The sequence below is a fragment of the Gorilla gorilla genome, chromosome 13 (genome assembly GCF_029281585.2).
Source record: "Gorilla gorilla gorilla isolate KB3781 chromosome 13, NHGRI_mGorGor1-v2.1_pri, whole genome shotgun sequence".
Lineage (NCBI taxonomy): Eukaryota > Metazoa > Chordata > Mammalia > Primates > Hominidae > Gorilla > Gorilla gorilla.
The window spans coordinates 107,658,519-107,681,910 of record NC_073237.2 but is presented as its reverse complement, the minus strand read 5'-3'; the positions used below and the strand labels follow the sequence as shown (position 1 = coordinate 107,681,910).

The window sequence follows — 23,392 nt, the reverse complement described above, 5'->3', positions numbered from 1 at the left end:
TTTCCTCAATTAACTAATTTCCCTCCTACAGGAGTCAACAACTGCCTTTCAAATATTAGTTCACATATTTGGTTTTACTTGAGCAAATGGGAGATCTTGAGCTGTTTTAGCTGACAAATAATAGAATTTTCCGTGGTACCTCAAAGTTACCGTTTTAATACTATCATAAAATTTCTTGATGTGAACATTAAAAAAATGTGCAGAACTAACATTTATCTAAGTCTGCATTTTTTTGGCTAATTATCTTGAAGCAGTTAATTTTATGTGATTGCAAAAATTAGAATTAAAAATCCTTTGCATCAGCACATTTCTATCTTGGAAGATATAAAGTTTCACAGTGGTTTTCCTAAGGAACAGAGCACTTGTTTGTATTATTTTGGGAAGTGGTGCGGTGAAAAGGGTTTTAGATAACATCATTTGTTTCTAGGCTTAGGCAAAAGTTCTTTGTTTTAGCTCTGTCATAGTGAGAATCATGATGAAGAGTGCAGAAATGTAGAGGAAAGAGATGGAGTTAAATCATGTTTTCAGTTCACCTTTTAGAGCATATTCATTTTTAAAGAAATACTGTAATACAGAAGAAGTTTACAAGTAAAATTAATAGACATTACAAGTACTGTTTGTAATTGTTAGATGTTTTAAGAGTATCAAAAGGTGTTAATGAAAGGAATTACTGAGACCTGTTACTTAAATTCATGCAGTGGAAATTTTAATGTTGTATTCAAAATATTAATATGATTGATTTTTAATTTTTAGAATAACTTTAGTTGTGGAAAATAATTTTTTTCTTTGAGACAGTCTCACTCTGTTGCCGAGGCTGGAGTGCAATGGCGCAATCTTGGCTCACTGCAACTTCTGCCTCCCGAGTTGAAGTGATTCTCCTGCCTTAGCCTCCTGAGTAGCTGAGATTACAGATGCCTGCTACCATGGCTGGCAAACTTTTTGTATTTTTAGAAGAGATGGGGTTTTACCATGTTGGCCAGGCTGGTCTTGAACTCCTGACCTCAGATGATCTGCCCACCTTGGCCTCCCAAAGTGCTGGGGTTACAGGCGTGAGCCACTGTGCCTGACCGAAAATAATTCTTTTTTTTTATTTTTATTTTTTATTTTTTTATTTTTATTTTTGTTTTTTGAGATGGAGTCTCACTCTGTTGCCCAGGTTGGAGTGCAGTGGCTTGATCTCGGCTCACTGCAAGCTCCGCCTCCCGGGTTCACTCCATTCTCCTGCCTCAGCCTGCCAAGTAGCTAGGACTACAGGTGCCTGCCACCGCGCCTGGCTGATTTTTTGTATTTTTAGTAGAGACGGGGTTTCACCATGGTCTCGATCTCCTGACCTCATGTTCTGCCCGCCTCGGCCTCCCAAAGTACTGGGATTACAGGCATGAGCCACCGCGCCCAGCCTGGAAAAGAATTCTTTTTGAAAAGACAAGTAAGTTGAACTTTACTTAAGGTTTCATATAAAATCTCTTGTGGAAACTTCAGATATTAACACTGAGCCCATTTGATGTATTTTTTTCAGATAATTTTAGTCATGAGCCAGATTGGCTAAATGCTAATCATCACTCAATATACTGAGCTTTCAATAAAAAAGAATTCTAGGCCAGTCCCTAGATTAGGACTTTGTAAATTAGTAGTGTTGAAAAGGAATGTCTCTTGCTTAAAACTGCCAGTTTTTGTTACGTGATTTTTGTTTTGTCTGTGTTTTGCATGTATAAAAATCTCATTTTTTAAGTAGTTGCAATAAATGTAATTGTTTTTTCAGCTTAATGCATCTTTTAATACCAACCCTTTTTCACATGAAATACCCTGTTGAATCATCAAAATCAGCTTCTCCGTTTAATCTTGCTGAGAAACCAAAGACTGTGCAGCTGCTTTTGGACTTCATGCTAGATGTCCTTCTGATGCCTTATGGGTGAGTTAAAAAATAAAAGCAACCTTGTTCTTGACTGCTTTTACTACGGGGAGTTAAGTACTATTTTAAATGATTAAACTCTCACTAGTAAATGAATGCATCTCAACATCCATTTACGTTTACAAAGATTTTTTTCTTCTAAACTTCAGCTCCACTGCTTATCGGCTTTACAAATGCTGAGTTGCCATTGTGATTTTAGACTCTACCTGCCTAAGGTGAAATCAGTCTTTCCCCATAAAAATAGTTCCTGTTAGGCCAAGGTGGGACGATTACTGGGGGCTAGGAGTTTCAGACCAGCCTGGGTAACACAGTGAGACTCTCTCTCAGAAAAAAAAAGTTTCTCTTTTAAATTTACTATTAATGCTATGATGGTTCTCTTTGCCACCTAGCCATACAATGATAAATTGTCTCCAGCTTTTCTCTTCTTTGTTGCTGCAGTATCATTTGCATAATGCCTCCTTCCTTCTTGCTGTGTCTGGAACTCTTCCCACTGCTATCATCTAGTTTTGCCTCTTTTCAACTCTTGTCATAATTTCTTTCCCAGCGGCTCCACTTCTTCAAATCTCTCTACACCCCCTCTCTATGCTTTTCCCGATTTGCAAAACACAGATCTCATCAGGCAACACCTTAAAATCCTTGGTTTCTCATATCCAGTCATTAATACACTCATGCATTTCATGCACGCTTATGTGTCCTTGCTGTTTATTTTTAAGAGAATGCCTTTCTGTCTGCCTAGAATGCTTCTTCAAAAAAGAAAGAAAGAAAACAACAAAAAGACACTTTGAAAAACAGCATCCTGGCCAGGTGCGGTGGCTCACACCTGTAATCTCAGCACTTTGGGAGGCGGGGGCGGAACAGATCCCTTGAGCCCAGAAGTTTGAGACCAGCCTGGGCAACATGGCAAAATCCTGTTTCTACAAAAAATACAAAAATTAGTCAGGCCCCATGGCATGCACCTATAGTCCCAGCTACTTGGGAGGCTGAGGCTGGAGTATTGATTGAGCGTGGGAGGTTGAGGCTGTAGTGAGTTATGATCATGCCACTGCACTCCAACCTGGTGACAGAACAATACCCTGTCTCAAAAAGAAAAAAAAAGAAAAAGAGAAAAAAGCATCCCAAACTGGCTTAAAGGTCAACTCCGTTTGTCTCTGACAAATTTCTTGCCCTAGGCAGATATAATTGCACTATTTTCTGTGTCATAAAAACACAAAACACCCGCCTATATGGCCACTGTGTGTTTTTGCTGCATTGTAGACATTTCCATCTCCCCTAGTAGATGGTGAGCCCCTTGTAGTCGAGACCTGTTTCATGTAGCTTTGGTCTCTGGCATGGAGCCCAGATTGTGATCTACTTCTGGTCTACTTATTTTGTCCATCTGCCAGATAAATTTTTCCAAAATGCTGTTTTCATCTTGTTTCTTTCCTGATCACAAAAGTATGTGTACATGGTAAGCTAGGCATGTGGGGCTCCATATCATTTGTTTCTCAATCCAGAAATGAGAGTTCATGCGGTGTGATGAACAAATTTGTTCTCCTCCTGCCCCTCTTGTTTGGAAGCCCAGTTTTCTGGGCCTTCAGTCACTCCATGTTCACTGTCACCACCTGTTATATCATTTCTTATTTCTCAGCAGTTTCTTTGCATCTGATAAAATGGCAGATGCTATTACATGTGTTAGGTTTTTACTGTCTCAGCTTACTCCAGATGGCAGAGACTCGATCTTACATCTCCTTAGATTCCTCTGTCTTGTGTTTAGGATGATGTTTGTTTGAGATAGGGTCTCAGTCTGTCGCCCAGGCTAGTGTGCAGTGGTAACTCAATGCAGCCTTGACCTCCTGGGTTCAAGCAGTCCTCTCACCTCAGCCTTCTGAGTAGCTGGGACTACAGGCATGCACCACCACACCCAGCTAATTTTTTTGTATTTTTTGTAGAGATAGGGGGTCACCAAACTCCTGGACTCAAGCGATCCTCCCACCTTGGCTTCCCAAAATGCTGGGATTGTAGGCCTGAGCCACCACACCCAGCCTTAGGGTGTTTTATGCAGTATTAAGATGTATTAACTTATTGATTGATTTACTTAATGCCACCAGTCTTGCTATAACTTAGAAATAAAAAAACTTCTTTTTATATTTGTTAAATCAGGAGGCAGCCAGAATGACAGGTGATGATGGCTTTGGTAGATAAACCTTGAAATTCAGATTTACGTTAGGAACATGATGTAACCAAGCCAGTGATTCCTCACATTTTTCTTACTAATGAGAACTTGGGTCATTTATATAATAACATTAAAGCGATTCCTTAAGAGATTTTTAAAAAATAGATAAATTTAGGAATTGAATGAATATGACATGTAAGTAATGTGGAATAACTTACTATCCTATCAGGTTCTAAGTGTTTTCTTGAACTTTTATTATAGTGGATATTTTATTATAATATCCAATATGATAATGGAATTTATCATCATAGATCTTTAGTTTTAAGAGATTTGAATTAATATTTATATCAAAAACTTCATTTTGTAGATGAGTAATACCAGTTTAATTGGATCAAGATGAATTTCTTGGAGATCTTATTTCTCCTCTATAGAAGCTAAAATGAGATAGGGATGATAAATTAACCAAGGCGGTACAAAGGTCTTTGAACATGTAATGGGAAATTCAGTTCTTGTGTAACTTTTCTTCTTTGGGCCCTTTTGAGTTTTTTCATTTTGGGGACTTTATGTGCTTATGTGATACGTGCTTATGTGCTTATGTGGCCGTTTGGAGGTTTCAGTGGATTTTCTAATGTAGGGATAAAGACCTCAGTTCAGGGAGGATTGAAGGTGAATTACAACTTCGTAGAAATGAGAATGACTGTAAAAATACTCTCCTTTGGGTATAGTGCAATAGCTCCTCCCAGTCCCCTTTGTCAACAAAGTTTTCCTCATATTTGGCAGCTCAAAACTCAAAATGTGATTCTGGAGTAGCCATTAGAGCAATCATTTATAGACTGAGAGTGATGAAAATATTTATATTCGTTGTTGGTAATGGTTGTAGTTCATTTGTAACCAAGTTAAATGAGGTGCTCTCTGGTTAATTTGCTGAAGGTACACCTTTTCTAGATACCTTAAAATTTTTTTTATGATGAAATTTTAATTTCAAGTGTTCATTCTTCTAGTAAAATACAGTAGGAGGACAGTATATGATTGAATGTTTTGTATACATATATAGATGTAAATGCTTTTGTATTTATAGAGGGTTAAAGTGTTATTTCCTTTCCAGTTACGTGTTAAATGAATCCCAGAGTCGCCAAAATTCATCTTCAGCACAGGGTTCTTCTTCAAACAGTGGCGGAGGTTCTGGGATCCCACAGCCTCCTCCGGGAATGAGCTTTTATGCAGCCAAACGAGTTATTGGTGATAACCCATGGACACCTGAACAATTGGAACAGGTATCACACAATGCTTGCTCATAATAGTAGTTGATTGTGGACACTTGCCCCTGTGAAGTTCATGAACCGTATAAAACATAATTCTAGTATATTCAGGCTCTCCAGTGAAATATGTTTGAAAGAAGCAGTTGATGTAATGTGTTCTTTTCATGCTAGTTATTTATTAAGCCCCAGGGGCAGGGAGGAGTGGGATGTGCTGTTTAGTTTTTCTAATACTGCTTACATATTTCAAGTATAAAGCACAGCTCACTTATAAATTGAATATGTTTAACTTTTGTCATTTTATTTTTTTTATTTTTTAACTTTTGTAATTTTAATTTTTAAATTATAGGTTTAATTTTCATCTAGCTTTTATGTTGCAGTTAAAATACAATTTTTCTTACATTATTCAACTTTTAAGGGCTGTACGTTTTATGTAAAGTGAGGAGCCCCAGCACTTCACAGGTGACAATGTGGGGAAAAGCATGACTCCCTGTTATATTACTTCTTGGGAATTTAAAAATTGGCATTAAGGATTTTATTCTGGATTTAAACAGGACACAGATGTTCTCTGAGCAGCTTTTAAAAATGACTGGTGCTCTACAGAGAAGGTGCCTTACTGTGTCTGTGTCATCAGGCACTTCAGGGAAGAACAGATGAGATCAGTATGTAATTATTTTGGAATTCAAGCAACATGGGTTAGTCTTCTAATCCTTCCTTTATTTCTCCATGGCAGTCTAAATGATTTGATCCCTTTTTTTTTTGGGAAATGTAAGTGACCATTGATTAAAACAGTATTCCCAGGAGAGGGGAAAAGAGGCAAGTGGGGCATTCTTGCCATTCACAAATTTATAGAATGTTTTATTGAGTGAGGGATATAATTGATTTGATTTCCTTCTTCATGTTTTATGGATCTTTTTTTTTTCCTCCTTAAACTATTATGTAAGTAAGAAAGGTAAAGAATTAACAGAGGCCGGGCGCAGTGGCTAATGCCTGTAATCCCAGCACTTTGGGAGGCCAAAGCGGGCAGATCACGAGGTCAGGAGATCGAGACCATCCTGGCTAACATGGTGAAACCCTGTTTCTTCTAAAAAAAAAAAAAAAAAAAAAAATTAGCTGGGCGTGGTGGCGGGCCCCTGTAGTCCCAGCTATTCAGGAGGCTGAGGCGGGAGAATGGCGTGAACCCAGGAGGCAGAGCTTGCAGTGAGCCGAGATCGTGCCACTGCACTCCAGCCTGGGCGACAGAGCAAGACTCCATCTCAAAAAAAAAAAAAAAAAAAAAAAAAAAAGAATTACTGAAGCTACTCTTTATTGAGTGCAATCTATGTGACAGGCACCGTACCGGGTACTTTGAATACAATATCTCATTTAACCCTCGTGGCAACCCAGTAAGGTATAGAAATTGTTAGTTCCATTTTCTGAAAGGCATGGAGGTTTTGAGATTTACCAGGGTCTCACTTTTAGTACCAGGCTTTGAACCTAGGATTATCTAAGGGTTAAAGCTACAAATGCTGGAGAAAAATTGTTATTGTTCAATTACAATCTTAAATTGGTCATTATTTGCCAATATGCCTCTGTATGTGTTTTGTCAGTTTCATAATCTAGTGCTGAAACGAACAGTTTAGTTTCAGGGATGAAAGCTATTTTCCTCTAATTTTAAAATATCTCTTTGTTTTATACTTTTTCTTCCAAGGAAAACATGTTTTTTCCAATTATAAACAATGTAAATATTCAAGTAGTTAAGAATAGTAGAAAAATTAAAAATTAAGGGGCTGGGTGTCGTGGCTTGGGCCTGTAATCCCAGCCCTTTGGGAGGCTGAGGTGGTTGGATCACTTGAGGCCAGGAGTTCGAGACCAGCCTGAGCAACAGAGTGAGACCCCGTCTCTATTAAAAATAGAAAAATTAGCTGGGCGTGGTGGTGCATGCCTGTAACCCTAGCTACTTGGGAAGCTGAGGCATGAAAATCACTTGAACCCAGGAGGTGGGGGTTGCCGTGAGCTGAGATTGTGCCACGACACTCCAGCCTGGGCGATAGAGCAAGACTCTGTGTAAAAAAAAAAAAAAAAAAAAAAAGCCAGATGTGGTGGCTCACGCCTGTAATCCCAGCACTTTGGGAGGCCATGTTGGGCAGATCGCTTGAGGTCAGGAGTTCGAGGCTAGCCTGACCAACATGGCAAAACCCCATCTCTACTAAGAAAACAAAAACAAAAATTAGCCGGTCATGGTGGTGTGTGTGCCTGTAGCCCCAGCTGCTGGGGAGGCTGAGGCACGAGAATTGCTTGAACCCAGGAGGCAGAGGTTGCAGTGAGCCAAGATTGCACCACTGCACTCCAGCCTGGGCGACAGAGGGAGACTCTGTCTCAAAAAAAAAAAAAAAAAAGTTAACTGGAATCCTGTCATACTAGTTTGTCATCTGTCTACAGTTTTGCTCTGTGCATGTGTGTGTGTTCACCGTTTTAAACAATACATTTCTACTTGTCATGTAATACATTATTGTAGTTTGCTTTTTATGTTGAATAGTATTTTGGATTTTTAAAAAAGTAATTCTTTTTAGTGTTTGTATACAATTATATGTGATATTTTTTAACCAGTCTCCTATTGATGGACATCTGTATCATTTTCAGTTTTCTTTACACGTTTTTTGTTTAGTTTATATCTTTGTGTACTTGACTTCCATGTGTCCTTTTTGTGGCTGTACAAATGTTTGAATCTTTTCTGTTGTAGCTGTTGTTAAAAGTTTAAGTTGTATCGAGCAGGGGAGGGAAGGCAGGCCCTTTTTTGATCTTTTATGCTTTTTAAAATTGTATTTTTTTCCTCATTTAATAATTGTAAACTTTATTAATCCTAGTATATGTAAAAACTGTTGTTATGTGACTGATTTTTAAGATGAAAATGAAACTTTATTTTTTCAGGTGTATTTATCCTAAATAGAGTCATTTGTAGTGAAATTCATAGCATCTTCACATTGTATGAAGTTCTAAGCAGAATCTCTCTAGTCTGTTTCATTTCAGCCAGTCAATTAAATTGAAAACTGTTTGATTAGAATTTCACTTGCATTGAGTAGCTAACATTTGAAGTCATATCCTTTGTATGTAAGCAATAGAGTGAAACTCCATGGAATGTGAGTTGTTTAGTTCTTTTTTGAACTGTCAGAAAAATCCATGGAGCACTATATTCCTAGTGTACCACCCTCTTATCTGGAGGCCCCAAATTTGGACTTCAAGACTTCATCACTCTAGAGAGGCTGTGTAACCTCACTAGGGAGGCTGTGTATCATAATAATTTTGGAGTCAGAGAGGCTTGGGTTTGAATCCTGCCTTCGTCGTTTACCAGTGTCTTAATCTTTTAAGCCTTGCCTCGGTATTTTTAGCTAAAAAATGGGTATAATGATTGATTTATTAGATTGTGAGGATTAAGTGAAATTATGAATATATGTGCTTTAGTACAGTCCCCGGCACATTGTAAGCCTAAGTAGGAGCTGCTACTGTTGTTACTGCTCATCTTTGGCTTGTGACCACACTGATATTTTGTTAAGCAGTACTTTGAGTGGGTGTCCTTTGCTCCCCTGACTGTTCTTTCTCCTTCCCTTCATTTATCTACAGTGCAAATTGGGAATCGTGAAATTCATAGAAGCTGAACAGGTGCCTGAACTTGAAGCTGTTCTCCACTTGGTGATTGCCTCTAGTGATACACGCCACAGTGTGGCAACGGCAGCAGACCTGGAATTGAAAAGCAAACAGAGGTAACTACTTCCCTGTAAGCTTTCAAGATTGAAAGGACTACATTTCTAAAAACTTACTTGACACATTTTTTTAAAGGATTTTTTTGTAATGAAGCATTCAACTTAGAGGAGATTATTAAATATACCTAGTTTGTAATCAGGTTTGCTAAAGAGTTGAATTCTGTGTAAGACAGAGAAGAAAATCTGTGTGGAGATGCTGTTTATAGCTGGAATAGGTTAGGAATGTCATCACAATCAATGAGACTTTTGGCTAGGTAGATGAACTTAAAGAATTGATGTTAAGAAAAGTGTCAGTTCCAAGAAACTAATTTTTATTATTTTCCTCTGTCTCAAACCATTCGAGATTACTTTTAATGAAGACTATGTATGTATTACGGTTAATACAGTGAAAATTACATTCATGAAAAGAGTTGCTGAATAGATTCTAATTCACACACGAGGAGATAAAGATAGGAAATAGACTTATAGAAAATATTCCGTATAAGAAATAAAGTCAATGAAAAATAAATGAATGAAGTCAATGAAAAATAAATGAATGGGATACCAGTAGCAGTGGTTAAACCCATTTACGTTTCTATTGAAACTGCGATTTTTATTTTTATTTATATATTTATTTTTTGAGACAGGGTCTCTCTGTGTTGCCCAGGCAGGAGTGCAGTGGCACGATCTCAGCTCACTGCAACCTCCACCTACCAGGTTCAAGCGATTCTCATGCCTCAGCCTCCCAAGTAGCTGGGACTACAGGTGCTGGCCACCACGCCTGCCTAATTTTTGTATTTTTGGTAGAAATGGGATTTCACCATGTTGCCCAGGCTGCTCTCGAACTCCTGAGCTCAGGTGATCCATGCAGCTTGGCCTCCCAAAGTGCTGGGATTACAGGCGTGAGCCACCACGCCTGGCCAAAACTGCTATTTTTATACCCTGTTGATTGGCATTATAAATTGAAATGAAGTTTTGGAAAGCAGTTTGCAATAAGTAATGAATCATAAAGATATTTCTATCCTTTTATCTCAATATTCTGGGAATTTATCCTAAGGAAATTATTCAAAAGCAGAGAGATTTAGAAAAATTTTATAGATTTGTTCATTATATCATTTTCTATCATTGTTAAAATATGAAAACAAATTCAGTTTTCCATATTGGGGATATAGTTAAGTAAATTACTGTATGTATCTTTATGGAATATTATATATTTGCCAAAATATGAATGAAGTTAATTACTACTAAGTTTTTAGTTTGTTTTACTAAAGTGTTTGTTTTGTCTGAAATCTCTAAACCACAAGTATTATGAAAGAAAAGCAACGGCGGAGCTTGAGGATTAGTTAGTAGCAATCAGCTGAGGAAAGATGTAGGTGAATCATATCTAAAACAGAATTGTAGAATGCCTCTGAGGATAGCGGAATTGTGGTTATTCTAAGAAGAAGCATATTTATAAACTATGAAAGAGAAGATAAATCCAAAAAGCAATTAAAGTAGCTTCATCTGTTGTGTTTGCACAAACACAGGATAGCTTGAAAGCAGAACCAATGTCAAAGGGCAGAGAGAATATAGTATGGTAAACCAGTCAAATGAAAGGAAGGATTACATTATTGCTAGGTTTATGAAATGATTGGGTGGGATCTGCTGCAGAGGGTGGGAACGAATCACCAATCATCTTTTTTTTTTTTTTTTTCCGAGACAGAGTCTAGCTCTGTCACACAGGCTGGAGTGCAGTGGCACAATCTCGGCTCACTGCAATCTCCCCCTCTCGGATTCAAGTGATTCTCGTGCCTCAGCCTCCTAAGTAGCTGTGATTACAGGTGCACACCACCGTGCCTGGCTAATTTTTGTATTTTTGGTAGAGATGGGGTTTCGCCATGCTGGCCGGCTGGTCTTGAACTCCTGTCCTCAGGTGATCCACCCGCCTCGGCCTCCCAAAGTGCTGGGATTGCAGGTGTGAGCCACCGTGCCCAGCTGTCACCAATCACCTTATATCTGAATTCACCTTATTGTGGGGCCCAAATAGAATTAAGTCTTAGTGACTAATAGCATAACTACTCTGCAGAATTAAAACTGCAAGTGTGTACTGGTAGATAAGGAAGGAGGGGGATGCTGGGAATCACAGTGACGTTAGAGAAATACAGTGGCTTGCAAGCTTCCTAGATGTGGCTTTAATTTCATGGGTAAAAATTTTTTTGTCACTTTCCTTATCACTTTTGAATTGCCAAATGGTTAAACAGACGAATCCTACCCTGCCCCAGGCCTCTTTGAACAAGTGTAGTAAAGCTCTGCTCTGTTGGAGTTGCTCCATGCCATTGGCCTGAGAACCCATCTATGTAGGAACAGTGTCCAGTTTTCTTGTGGTACCAAATTGTGCCATTGGATACAATAATCTGTTGAGTCAGGGTGGGATAAGTGATTTGTATTTGTTTTGGTTTAAAAACATACTTTGATGGAAATCAGTCCCTTTCTTTTCCTTCTCTTCTACAATGTCAATTGCCCATTTCATTTGTGTGTTTCTAACATTTTCTTTTGTTAAGAAATGTTGGGGCTATAATTTTTTTGAAATCACTGAAGGAGGGGGAAAAATAATTTTAACAACCTGTGTTGAAACCTTCCATAGCTTAATTGATTGGAATAATCCTGCCATCATTAATAAGATGTACAAGGTGTACCTTGGAGATATACCACTGAAGACAAAAGAGGTAGGTTGTTTTGATTTATTCTCACATCAGCGTAAAAAGTAGTTTGTTGACATGAACTGCGTATTTATACATTTTCTTCTAGTTTCATTTAAGCTGAATCTGTGCTATAACAAAATGCTAGTTTTAAGTCATGCTAGTTTAGATGAATTAAAACCTGGTAATTTAGTTTACTGGATCTTGTGTTGTAAATTCAGATTCCTAAATAACAATGACAAACTGTCTAGAGTAGGGATTGACAAATTTTTTCTGTAAATTTTGTAGGCTTTGCAGGCCTTATGGTCTCTCAGGTTGCAGCTGCTGAACTCTTGTAACATGAAAGCAGCTATAGGCAATACATAACCGAATGAGCATGGTTGTGTGCCGGTAAAACATTGTGGAAGGATGTTTGAATTTCGTGTAGTTTTCATATATTACAAAATATATTCCTTTGATATTTTTTAACCATTACAAAATGTAAAAATGATGCTTAACTCATAGACCTTATCAGAATAAATGGTGGGCCAGATTCGGACTGTGGGCTATAGTTTGCAGACTTCTGGTCTAGAATCTAGAACAAAAGATAGGTTCTTCTAAAGCCTCAAAGTAAGACCTTTGCCTTAATAACGTGAGTTCTTTTTAGTTCACTGTGTTTAAAAGTATTCCAGGTCCAAACCCAGATATACAAGGATTATTTGTTTGCATGCTTGCATTCTTGCTCTTTTTTGTTTGAGATGGGGTTTAGCTATGTTGCCTAGGCTGGACTTGAACTTCTGGGCTTAAGCTGTGACTACAGGTGCACACCACTGCACCTGTCTGCCTTTTTGCTTTTTAAACCATAAATACTTGTTTTAAAAATCAATATTAGCCCTGGTTAGATTAGATTGAGTGTGGTAAAGCAGAAATAACAATGAATTGGGAATCAGGACCTATGAATTCTAGCCCCAAACGGCTGTACACATGAATGTGTTGGGGAGGAAAGGTTTGGCTGATCACATAACTTTTGCTGGCCTCATGTTCTTCATGTAGAAAATGAAGGGGTTGGATTAGATTAGTGGGTCTCACAGTGTGGTCCATGGACCTTTTTAGGGTCACAAAACACCTTTTAGGCAGTCTGTGAAGGCCTTTTCTTTTTGTACTGTGTCAATATTTGCACTCATGGTACAAAAGCAATGGTGAGTGTACTTGCTAGGTTCCTACCACATATCAAAGCCATGTCACCAGATGACTAACAGTTATTCTATTCTTCAGTGTTATGTACTCATTTTAAAAAAAAAAAGAATAAAACTCAGCTTTACTTAAGAACATCCTTGATGAAGCAGTAAAAATGACTTTACTTGAAGAGTAGACAGGCAAATTATAGCTACCGAGATGGGTATTTGGTGCATACTTTCTCTAAAAGGGAAAAAAATGAGCTTGTTACTTCAAGAAAAACAACATGATTTATTGGCAATGATAAAAGTTAGCTTTCAAGCAAAAATTAGAGTTTTGAGAAACTTGTATTCACCACAGTGATTTGATAGCTTATCAGTATTTAGTGGATTTTTCTGATGCGGTTAGAACACAGGTGATATGAGCACAGGCTTTGTAAAAAAAAATGTATGTTTGAAGAAACATTTGCTTAACTCAGTGAGCCAGTATTGTGCACATGAAGAATGATGTTACAAAAGCATATAAGGACAAGGGAGCCATTCAGAGTAAGATAACCAGTGGAATATAGTATAAGAGTATACAAAAGTTCATTGATATGGTTTCAACTCCAAATTGCAACTAACCTTTTTTTTTTCATTTTTTAAAAATAAGCAATTAACTGTTAAGAAATTATTATTTGTCAAGTTTTGGTGTAGTATGAAAAAAGAATATCCACAATTACCTAAGAAAGCTAAAATCATCTCCACTTTTCCAACCACACATATCTGTGCAAGCTATGTTTTTGTTACTTATTTCAACCAAAGCAATGTATTATAGCAGATTGAATACAGAAGAATATATAAAAATTCATTTCTCTTGTAGTAAGGCGAACATTGAAGAGATTAGTAGATAATGTAAAACAGTGCTTCTCCCTCAGTACAATTTTTTTTGCTTTGGAAAATAGTTATTTTTTATAAAAATGTTAGTTTTGAAAATAATGAGTTTATTAATAATTGTGAGTAAACAAATATGTTAAAATTTCTCAGTTTTAATTTCCTGTATGGTAAATATTGATGGGTTACACAGATATAAACAGAAGCTCTTTGGAGAGTTCAGTAATTTTTAAGAGTGTAAAGGGATCTTGAAACAAAGTTTGAGAGACCACTGATTAAGATGAATTCTCATGACATTTTCAGTTCAAAATAATTTTGAATTGCTGAGTTATAATCAAGCATATTTTCAACAGGGTGCAGTTCTGAAGCCAGAGTTGAAAAGGGACCCTGTCAGTACAAGAGTCAAGTTAAAGATTGTCCCCCATCTCCTCCGCTCTAGACAAGCTGCCGAAACGTTCCCAGCCAACATTCAGGTAATTTGTTTTTTCCAGAGAATATTGGCCTGTCTGCAACTTTTATGTCTATTTAATTAGAGAAAGAACTGTGTTAATGGATATTCAGTGGGTAGGTTGATGTATATAACAAGATTAATGAGGTTCTTTTTTTTTATCTTAAATTTGCTGCAATATGATTTTTAAAAAATTATCAGAAAATATATATAGGTTGAGCATCTCTAATTAGAAAATCTGAAATCCTAAATGCTCCAAAGTCCAAAACTTTGTACTGACATGATGCTCCAAGTGCAAAATTCCATACCTGGTCTCATGTGATGGATTGCATTAAAACAGTCAAAACTTTACTTCATGCACAAAATTATTTAAAATATTGTATAAATTACCTTCAGGCTATGTGCATAAGGTGTATAGAAAATGTCAGTGAATTTCATCTTTAGATTTGGGTTTCATCCCCAGGATATCTCTTTATGTATGTACACATATTCCAAAATCTGAAAAAATCTGAAATCTCAAAACACTTCTGATCCTAAGCATTTCCAGTAAGGAACACTTAACCCATGCTATATTGGCTTCCATTTATCTTAAATGTATGGTAATAATCCCTTTCAGACAAGGTTTTTTTTTTTATGTGTGGCTTTTCTCCAAAAATGGTATCATTAGCAACTTAGTCACTTAAGTGACAAAGCTGAGTCATCCTTAACTGAAAGCTCACTTGAAGGCAGTGGCCAAATCCTCTTGATTTCATCTTAATGTCTTCACTTCTCTATGCCTATAATGCTGCTATTAATTCGAACTATTACTTCTTGTTTTGGTTATTGCAGTATTCTTTTAACTTACCTTCCTGCCTCTAGTCTTGGCTCACATTCAGTCTGTTTTCTTTTTCATTGCTTGTTTTTTTTTTCTGAGACAGGGTCTCACTGTGTTGCTCAGGCTGGAGTGCAGTGGCACAATCTTGTCTCACTCAGCCTCTACTTCCCAGGCTCAAGTGATCCTTCCACCTCAGCCTCCCGAGTAGCTAAAAAAAAAGTCTGTTTCAAATAATGTAGCACTTGATTATATTTTGTCCTATATCTTTTTGTGGTTTTTTTGGAGACGGAGTCTTTCTGTGCCACCCAGACTGGAGTGCAGTAGTGGTGTGATCTAGGCTTACTGCAGCCTCTGCCTCCCAAGCTCAAATGATTCTCCCATCTCCAGGCCTCCCAAGTAGCTGGGACTACAGGCATTTGCCACCATGCCTGGCTAATTTTTGTATTTTTTTGTACAGATGGAGTTTCACTATGTTGCCCAGGCTGGTCTAGAACTCCTGGGCTCAAGTGATCTTCCTGCCTTGGCCTCCCAAAGTGCTGGGATTTTTTTTTTTTTTTTTGAAGTGAGACAGGATCTTGCTATGTTGCCCAGACTGGCCTTGAATGCTTGGGCTCAAGTGATCCTCCCGTCCTAGCCTCCCTAGTAGCTGGGACTGTAGGTGTGAGCCACCATGCCTGGCTCTATATCATTTTAATGTGTGTATCTCTTAACTCTTCAACAAGATTGAGTGCTTGTTCTTTTTTATATCTCTTAGTACCTAGCACAGTGGCAATTATAAAGCAGATACTCAATACTAGTCTATAACTCACATGTTATTGTTAAATAAGATCAGAATACTGCTGGCAGTTTTAGGAACAAGAGTGTAGAGTTTTTTTTTTTTAGTGTAAGTAATCTTTGTCATAAAAAGGAACTTGAGGGGTTTAGATATTTTTGATGTCGATGGTTAATATTGAACTTGCTGGATGCTGCACAGGACTCATCTACATGATCTTTTTGCCTTCTAGATGTGGTTTCATAATACTTGAAGCACCTTTACCCCAATGGGACACTTGTAGAATATTTCCATTTGTATGTTTTCTCTGAAGCTTTTATTAGAATTTGTCCTGAATCATATAATTAAGAAACATAGGGAATAGCTGAGTGGTGACCCACTGCAGTGTGTACTCTTCGTTTCCTCACTGTGGTAGACCCACAATCTTTGCAGACTTGTGAGATCAACCATTGTGTTTGTTACTCCACAGACTATTTATAGGAGCTTCTGATTGGCTTTCTAAGTTGGTCAGCTAATAATGTGTATCTGCATTAATGTTGAAGAACGAGATGTAGTATGAAAGGTCTGCTGCTGAATTCTGATTACTATTCAAAAATATTAAATTCTTATTTCTATTAATTGATGTTCTCAACTCTTCATTTTACATAGGTGGTGTATGATGGACTTTTTGGTACAAATACAAATTCAAAGTTAAGAACATTATCCCTGCAATTTGTGCATCATATTTGTATAACGTAAGTTTTTAACTATTTTAACTATAAAGTTTTCAAGCTGCTGGAATGATTGAGTGCTTCAAGTGTATCTTTTTACTCATCTTACCTAGAAAGAAAACATGTTTGCTCATCTTTAAAAATTTTTGTATTTTAATAGATTATTTAACTTATTTCGGTTATGTCTCTCATTATTTTATGTAATCATCCGTAAAGATATGTAGTTATGAGATTCTTATCTTGCTTTGTGTATGTATGTTTTATTTAAAGCTGTCCAGAAATCAAGATTAAGCCATTAGGTCCAATGCTTTTGAATGGCCTCACCAAGCTAATCAATGAATACAAAGAGGTAAGTGACTTGTCTTTTAAATTTTATCAACATTTTATATCTTAAAGTATTTTCTGTAATATTTCTGGTCTGTCAATGTAGTTAGTTAAAAGTTTGTTAAAGTTTCACTGTTCCTTAACATTTTTTCTTGAAATAGTACAAATTTCAGAAATTACTGCCCTTTTTTGCTTTTTTGGGGGGGAAATAACTGTTAAAAACTGATAGGAGGTCTTACTGTATCTTTTTTTTTTTTTGAGATGGAGTTTTGCTCTTGTTGCCCAGGCTGGAGTGCAATGGCATGATCTCAGCTCCCTGCAACCTCCGGCTCCTGGTTCAAGTGATTCTCCTGCCTCAGCCTCCCGAGTAGCTGGGATTACAGGCACCTGCCACCACCACACCCAGCTAATTTTTTGTATTTTTAGTAGAGATGGGTTGGCCATCTCTACTGGCCGTCTCAAGGCCAGGCTGGTCTTGAATTCCTGACCTCAGGTGATCCGCCTGCCTCGGCCTCCCTAAGTGCTGGGATTACAGGCATGAGCCACCATGCCCAGCCTGCTGTATCTTTAAATAGCATTTTTTCAGCCAGCACCTTTTGTGCTACTTCTAGCTATTGTGCAAAAATGGAATTAAAGGAATTGAAATTTATGTTGATTTCCCTATGTGACTATTTGGATTTGGCTTGTGTTGGGAAACTGTTAATTCTCAGGGGCTAAGATACTTTTTTTCTTTTATATTTTTCTCTGGTAAATAATGGGGCTGAGATTTTAATGATTCAAAATTCTGTCAAAACATGCATTCAGTAAATTTTTGATTCCTTAAGCTAAATGGGATGAGGATTCCTTGGACTGTGGATTTTTGAATCCCATTTTTCCCTGCTGTATTTCTCTTACTATAATATCTCCAATATTTAAAAGGAATTTGCTTGAAAAGGTAATATTTCAAGAATTCATTAGCATTATTTTCCCCAGCCTAAGCTAAACATGAATGCATGTTTGCAGTAGTATAGTGAGATCAAGATCTTACCATCTGAAATTAGAACTGAGTTTGAATCCTAGTTTTGTTCTTTGGTGAGTTACTTAAATTCTTTGCACCTTCTTATTAGAAAAATGAAAATAATACTGCTTGATTAGATTACTGTGAAGATTGAATGAGTTAATCTACCTAAATTGTTCACCATAGTCAAGGCACGTTAGTAGGTATTATTAGTGAAAGGCACTTTATTTACTGTGCAGCTGTGCTTTGGGGGTAGTAAGTAGGCCTGGTTCTCATAGCTTCTTTCTCCTATTGAGTGATGCTTGCATGGTTAAGATCTAGGGGACCACTCAGATTATTTTATGGCATAGATGGTGAAATGCTTTAGAGTCATTGGTAGAAATAAAAATGTGCTGGGGCTCTTGGGGAGAAGCTGTATATTTAAATATAAGTTAGAGAGGCCAGACAAACCACAGGGTGTGAGTCCCCTTACCTGCAGATGACATCTGCATGTCTTCCCAACAGATGAATCCATAAGAGTAGCCATTTAGATGTGGAAGGGCAAATCCTAGGATAAACACATAAACTTTAGCTGGTAGAAGTTTATTGTGTTCTGAGTAATCAGATTATTAGTTTTCGTAAAACCATGTAAAACTCTATCTGTATCTTGAGGAGAGAACCTCACTAATTCACCTGGTGATTATGACCCTCTTAATTTTTTATGGTAGAAAATATGATAGAAAGCTGTTCATTACAGTGTAGATTTTTAGAAAATCACACTATAGTTTATTGCAATTTTGGTGAGAGACGGAGGATCCTAGTCTGTTGGACCGGTGATGTGTTTTCTAATGAGTTTATGTTTTTTAGTGTGTTGAAGATGAACTTTGGTGTTTGGAGGTTACATAGTGTTGAAATATCTTGAACTCAGCACCAGCTAAGAGACACCTTTCATATCTATGACCACCGCATTTTCTTTTTGGAGCGATTGGGGATGCAAGGTTTTGTCTTGTTTTTCCTTTTAGTTAGTGTGATGGATTCTGGGTTTGGACATTTTTGTTGTTGTTCAGGTGCTAACACCATGTAGTTAGACAGAGTGAGACCTAGGTTTAATAAGGAGTAAAATAATGCATGTAATTGCAGCGAAAAGGTTTTACTGTTTACTGTATTTTTTGTTTTGTCTGTTTTTTGTTCTTTCTTTTCTTTCTTTTCTTTTTTTAATTTCAAGGACCCTAAACTACTGTCAATGGCATATTCAGCTGTTGGAAAACTCTCCAGGTGAGTAAACTCTTTTTTAGTGAGAGATATGGTGTTGGTAAACAGAGAAAAATTAAGTGGCATTTAATAATGGCGGAGAATAAATTTGTTGTGATTCAGAAAGGCAATGTATTTAATGGTCATAGGTTGTTTAGAAATGTCTTCTGTGTAGAAGGAAAAAGATGTGAGACATTTTAATTTACATTTGAAGGTATGTTACTGTATTAAATGGTGGTCTTGAAATGAGAGTTTGAACTTAATTGTGTCATAATGGGTTACTTTTTTTGTACCCTAGAGACTTTTGATTGACCTTAAGTGTTTTTGTTGCTACTTGGCACTAATCTTTATAAACCCAGTGATCAAGGTTTTTCTAGTGATTCTCTTTTCTGAGAATGGTGTTTATGATTCTGAGTGGCCCTGACAGATTTTTTTTTCTTCTCAATGTGATTTCCTCATTCCAGTTCCTCCTGCTTCATCTTCCTTCACTGTATTTGAAAGCAGGGAGATAGAGATGAAGCATTCTCAGTGGCACCATGTGCTGCTTCCACGCCCAGTGCAGGTTTTGTGTTGGCCTGTATAGACCAGGTCTTGCTCTTCTCTACAGTGAAAGGAGCTTTGGGGTTTGGAAGAAAGCCACCCCAGATCAGTGGATATAGTGCAGGGTTGTCAGCCAACCTTGTCCCTTGTCTGTTGGCATGAAGTAACAAAGCCCCTTTCCGTGACAGTCATTAGTTTAGATCACAGTTTGGTCTTACCTAATTTCTTCATGTTAAAATCAGAAATGTTAACTGAATGCATGGAATATTATAGAGGGGATATTTGGAAGATGTGCATATTAATCAAGGGTTATTTGGATTAAAGAATTAAATACTTAGAAAAATTTTTGGCTCTCAGAGCAGGTAATGATGCTGACATTGTCTTCAGAGAGTTCAGGAAAATTTGTGTTTAGTTTCATTTTTTCCCTTTTTCATCTCTTGGAAATTTATGATAGTAACAATATTTTTACATTCTTTTGCAGTCGAATGCCGCATTTATTCACTAAGGATATAGCGCTTGTGCAGCAGCTTTTTGAAGCCCTTTGCAAGGTAGGGAAACAGCTGCTAAGTTTATGCTTTGTGTTTGGATGTTCCCCTGGGAACCCAACAAGGAGGGAAACATTTTTATCATCTTTATAGGAAGAGCCTGAGACTCGACTTGCTATTCAAGAAGCTTTATCTATGATGGTTGGAGCGTATAGTACTTTGGAAGGGGCACAGCGAACTCTCATGGAGGCACTTGTGGCTTCGTACTTAATAAAGGTAGGTCCGTGTGAACTACAAAGCCTGGGTAGTATACGGTTTACGTTTTTAAGAACAAAATTTGAATTGCTACTTAACTTTTGATAATTAAGAGGAATATTTGCTTTCACTTGGGCTGTGATTTAGGATCTATTTTTAATTCTTCATGATGAAAATTTGACTTTAGGGGAGAAGGAGTGGTAGTATTCATAGCGATGCTTATGTTTAGAGCTTTCCATGTGGGAAAACTATTCTTAATGCCATGTCTTCCGAGTTAGAAGTGTTTTGTCTTTGTAACTGGTAGCTGAGCACTACTGTCCGCTGGGGTAGAGTTTGATAGGTAACATTTTCAGAGAAAAGCAGAAGGGATGAAAGACAAATTCCATATGTCAAAGTGAGTCTTTAGGAAGTGAGCCAGTACTATCATACATGCTCTTCTTCCTCTTTATTTGGTTTTCATGGGAATTTGTAGGAGGATTTTGAATATCTGTAGATATATATACACACACACACACACACACATATGTATATATATGTAATATGTAATATATTATATATTCGCTTTAGTCAGTTCTTTGTCCCACATTTTTAGGAGTAGAAAGAGAGGGAGATTGGAAGACAGAATGATACTAAAAAGTGTCAGTCAGATTAATATAAATTGTGCCCTAATGGAATTAGACTGACATGATTTAATATTTTGAGGGAATTTTAAATGTTCAGAAAGGTATCTGCTTCCTATTAAAATATGACAGGGTTAAATGTGCTATTATATACATTCAGAAAGCTTACTATGATGGAGTCCTATTGTCAAGTGCTCTTAGTGTGCAGTGCATGTGGTTCATGGTCATATGTTATGGACAAAGGTGTGTAGGCGTATTTGGAAGCTCATTAGAATAGAATACTTTAAACTTTCTCTAGGTAACTTTACAAGGAAGTGTGATGCTTGTATAAACACAGATACTGGTTCTGTGCACACAGATCAAATCATGTAACACTATTACCAAGACAAAGCTAATTTCTTTTCTTTTCACAGACAACATTTAAAGCCACCAAACTCTAGGTTAGTTATGTAATTTAGGCTAGTCTTTAATATCCTCACTTTTTAATGTAGTTCAGGGAATGCTAAATAGCAAGAATGCCAGAATGAGTGGGACAATATATATATTTTTAATGTCTCTCTTATTTCACTTATGTTTGTGGCTAGAGGAGTGACCTGGGGAAGATACGTAAGAATAAAGCTTCAGGATCAGTAGATTCTAAAACTGCTTTTCTGGTTGAACTTTGTAGTTACAGATTATTAATCTTAGTTAATTGAATATATTTCTGTAGTTGAAACTGCTTTGAGCTAATCTGAGAAGCTCAATTTGAAGTATTTAGCTTCAAATTGGTGGGGATTCCAAGTAGGCTCTGTTTGTAATTTCTGCCAAATACCTGAGTTTCACTCATGTAACTGACAGTTTGAGAGTTGGGGTGGCAGAGGTGATGGCTAGAAACTGTCACAGTGACCGTGGTCCCAAGGTTTGGGCTGAGGATGCACAGAGATTCTCTAGTTATGGTCCTTGGAGGTCTTCCTACTTTACCTGGAGGATCCTCTAAAATTATAAGAATAGTCTTTAAGTAATGCCACTGTCCAAGACTTAAACAACATGATTAAAGATCTTGAACAAATGATTTATTTAATTTATTTAGATACACATTTATTAAAATGTCACCTTAGAATTTTGAATTGTTTACAGTTAGGAAGACTCATCTTGATTGGAATGAATGGCTGGTAATTGATTTTCCTTTTCCTTTTCCTTTTTTGGATCGGGGTGGTCTGTGTATGTTTACACATCAAATAGCCTGAAGTTCAAGTTCGACAAGTGGCTGTGAAATTTGCCAGTACGGTGTTTCCCTCAGATCATATCCCTTCCAGATATTTGCTGCTACTGGCTGCAGGAGATCCGTAAGTTTCAAAAGGTGTTAATTTGAATTTTGGTTTATTTTGAATTTATTTGAAAATTACTAAAAGTTGTATTGTTTACAATGTTGGTCTATGAAATTTAGAAGCTATTTATTAAAGAAAGTATGGCTCTTGATGTGATATAGACCTGTACTCATATACCTATGTATTTACATAGTAATATAAATATTACATGTATATATCTATATAATATACATTATGTAGATATATATGTGTAATATATGATATATAGCTAATACGGAAAATGCTTATGAAATGGTCAAGTGTAAATCAAATTATATGATTGCATGTGTAATATAATTATATATCTAAAAACAAGCCCTATGTAAGGAGAAAAAAGGCTGATGCTGATGGTTTGACATATGTATTAATATTTTATTAAATATGGAGTATCATTTTATATCTAATATATTTTTAAATGAGGTATAAGTTGCATTTTATATTAATGAATTATGCTACTGCATTTTCTAGAGTGTATAATGCTTTTTAAAAGAATATTTAAATGGTTTTGAAATTGGGACATGCCTTTAAAAGTCATGTACATATAATGAAATATATGTGGACATATTTAAACAACTCTTTTCAAATCTGTTGTATGTCTTACAGTCAATGCCATCTTAAAATCCATGCAGCATTCTAATCTACTTCATAATAAACCATTACTACATTTAACGTTTAGAATTTTTGCATCCTTTAAGTGAGATTCTTGTATGTTTTTCTTTTTTGTTATCAGGGATAGCCTTATTTGGGGAGATGAAAAGCCTCATTTATTCTGAGGAATAGTTTAAATAAAATTATGCATTCTATGATGATTTGAACACCCTTGCCCATAAACTTTTATGGTACATTTTTTAAAAATGGGTAATTCCTTGATAACTGTTTCAGTGTTCTAGTTGGCCAGCTGTGTACCCCTCATGCCATTTATTTTCTTTACTGTAAGTTGTATATATTTTGCTGTTATTTATTTGGTTGGTATTTTAATTGGACATCACAAGTTATTACCAGGCGCTGATTTTTGACTTCTGATCTTGGCTGCTGCTTCTCATAGAGCACATTTCAATCTGGTTAAAGTGGCTTTGGATTGTAAATGTTGATTCTGGTGCTCTGTTGCTT

At 36.8% G+C, this 23,392-nt stretch overlaps 1 protein-coding gene across 4 annotated transcripts in view; it reads left to right on the top strand.

Moving 5' to 3' along the window:
- ECPAS (Ecm29 proteasome adaptor and scaffold) overlaps positions 1 to 23,392 on the top strand; it is a 122,961-nt gene that overhangs the window by 42,438 nt on the left and 57,131 nt on the right. For all 4 annotated transcript variants that reach the window (XM_019033872.4, XM_063696991.1, XM_031014477.3 and 1 more), the window contains 11 exons: positions 1,760 to 1,909; positions 5,167 to 5,335; positions 8,918 to 9,057; positions 11,660 to 11,741; positions 14,095 to 14,214; positions 16,424 to 16,509; positions 16,756 to 16,834; positions 19,011 to 19,060; positions 20,058 to 20,124; positions 20,215 to 20,337; positions 22,158 to 22,261. In XM_019033872.4, coding sequence (XP_018889417.2) covers positions 1,760 to 1,909; positions 5,167 to 5,335; positions 8,918 to 9,057; positions 11,660 to 11,741; positions 14,095 to 14,214; positions 16,424 to 16,509; positions 16,756 to 16,834; positions 19,011 to 19,060; positions 20,058 to 20,124; positions 20,215 to 20,337; positions 22,158 to 22,261 — 1,170 coding nt within the window. The remainder of the gene's footprint in view (positions 1 to 1,759; positions 1,910 to 5,166; positions 5,336 to 8,917; positions 9,058 to 11,659; positions 11,742 to 14,094; positions 14,215 to 16,423; positions 16,510 to 16,755; positions 16,835 to 19,010; positions 19,061 to 20,057; positions 20,125 to 20,214; positions 20,338 to 22,157; positions 22,262 to 23,392) is intronic.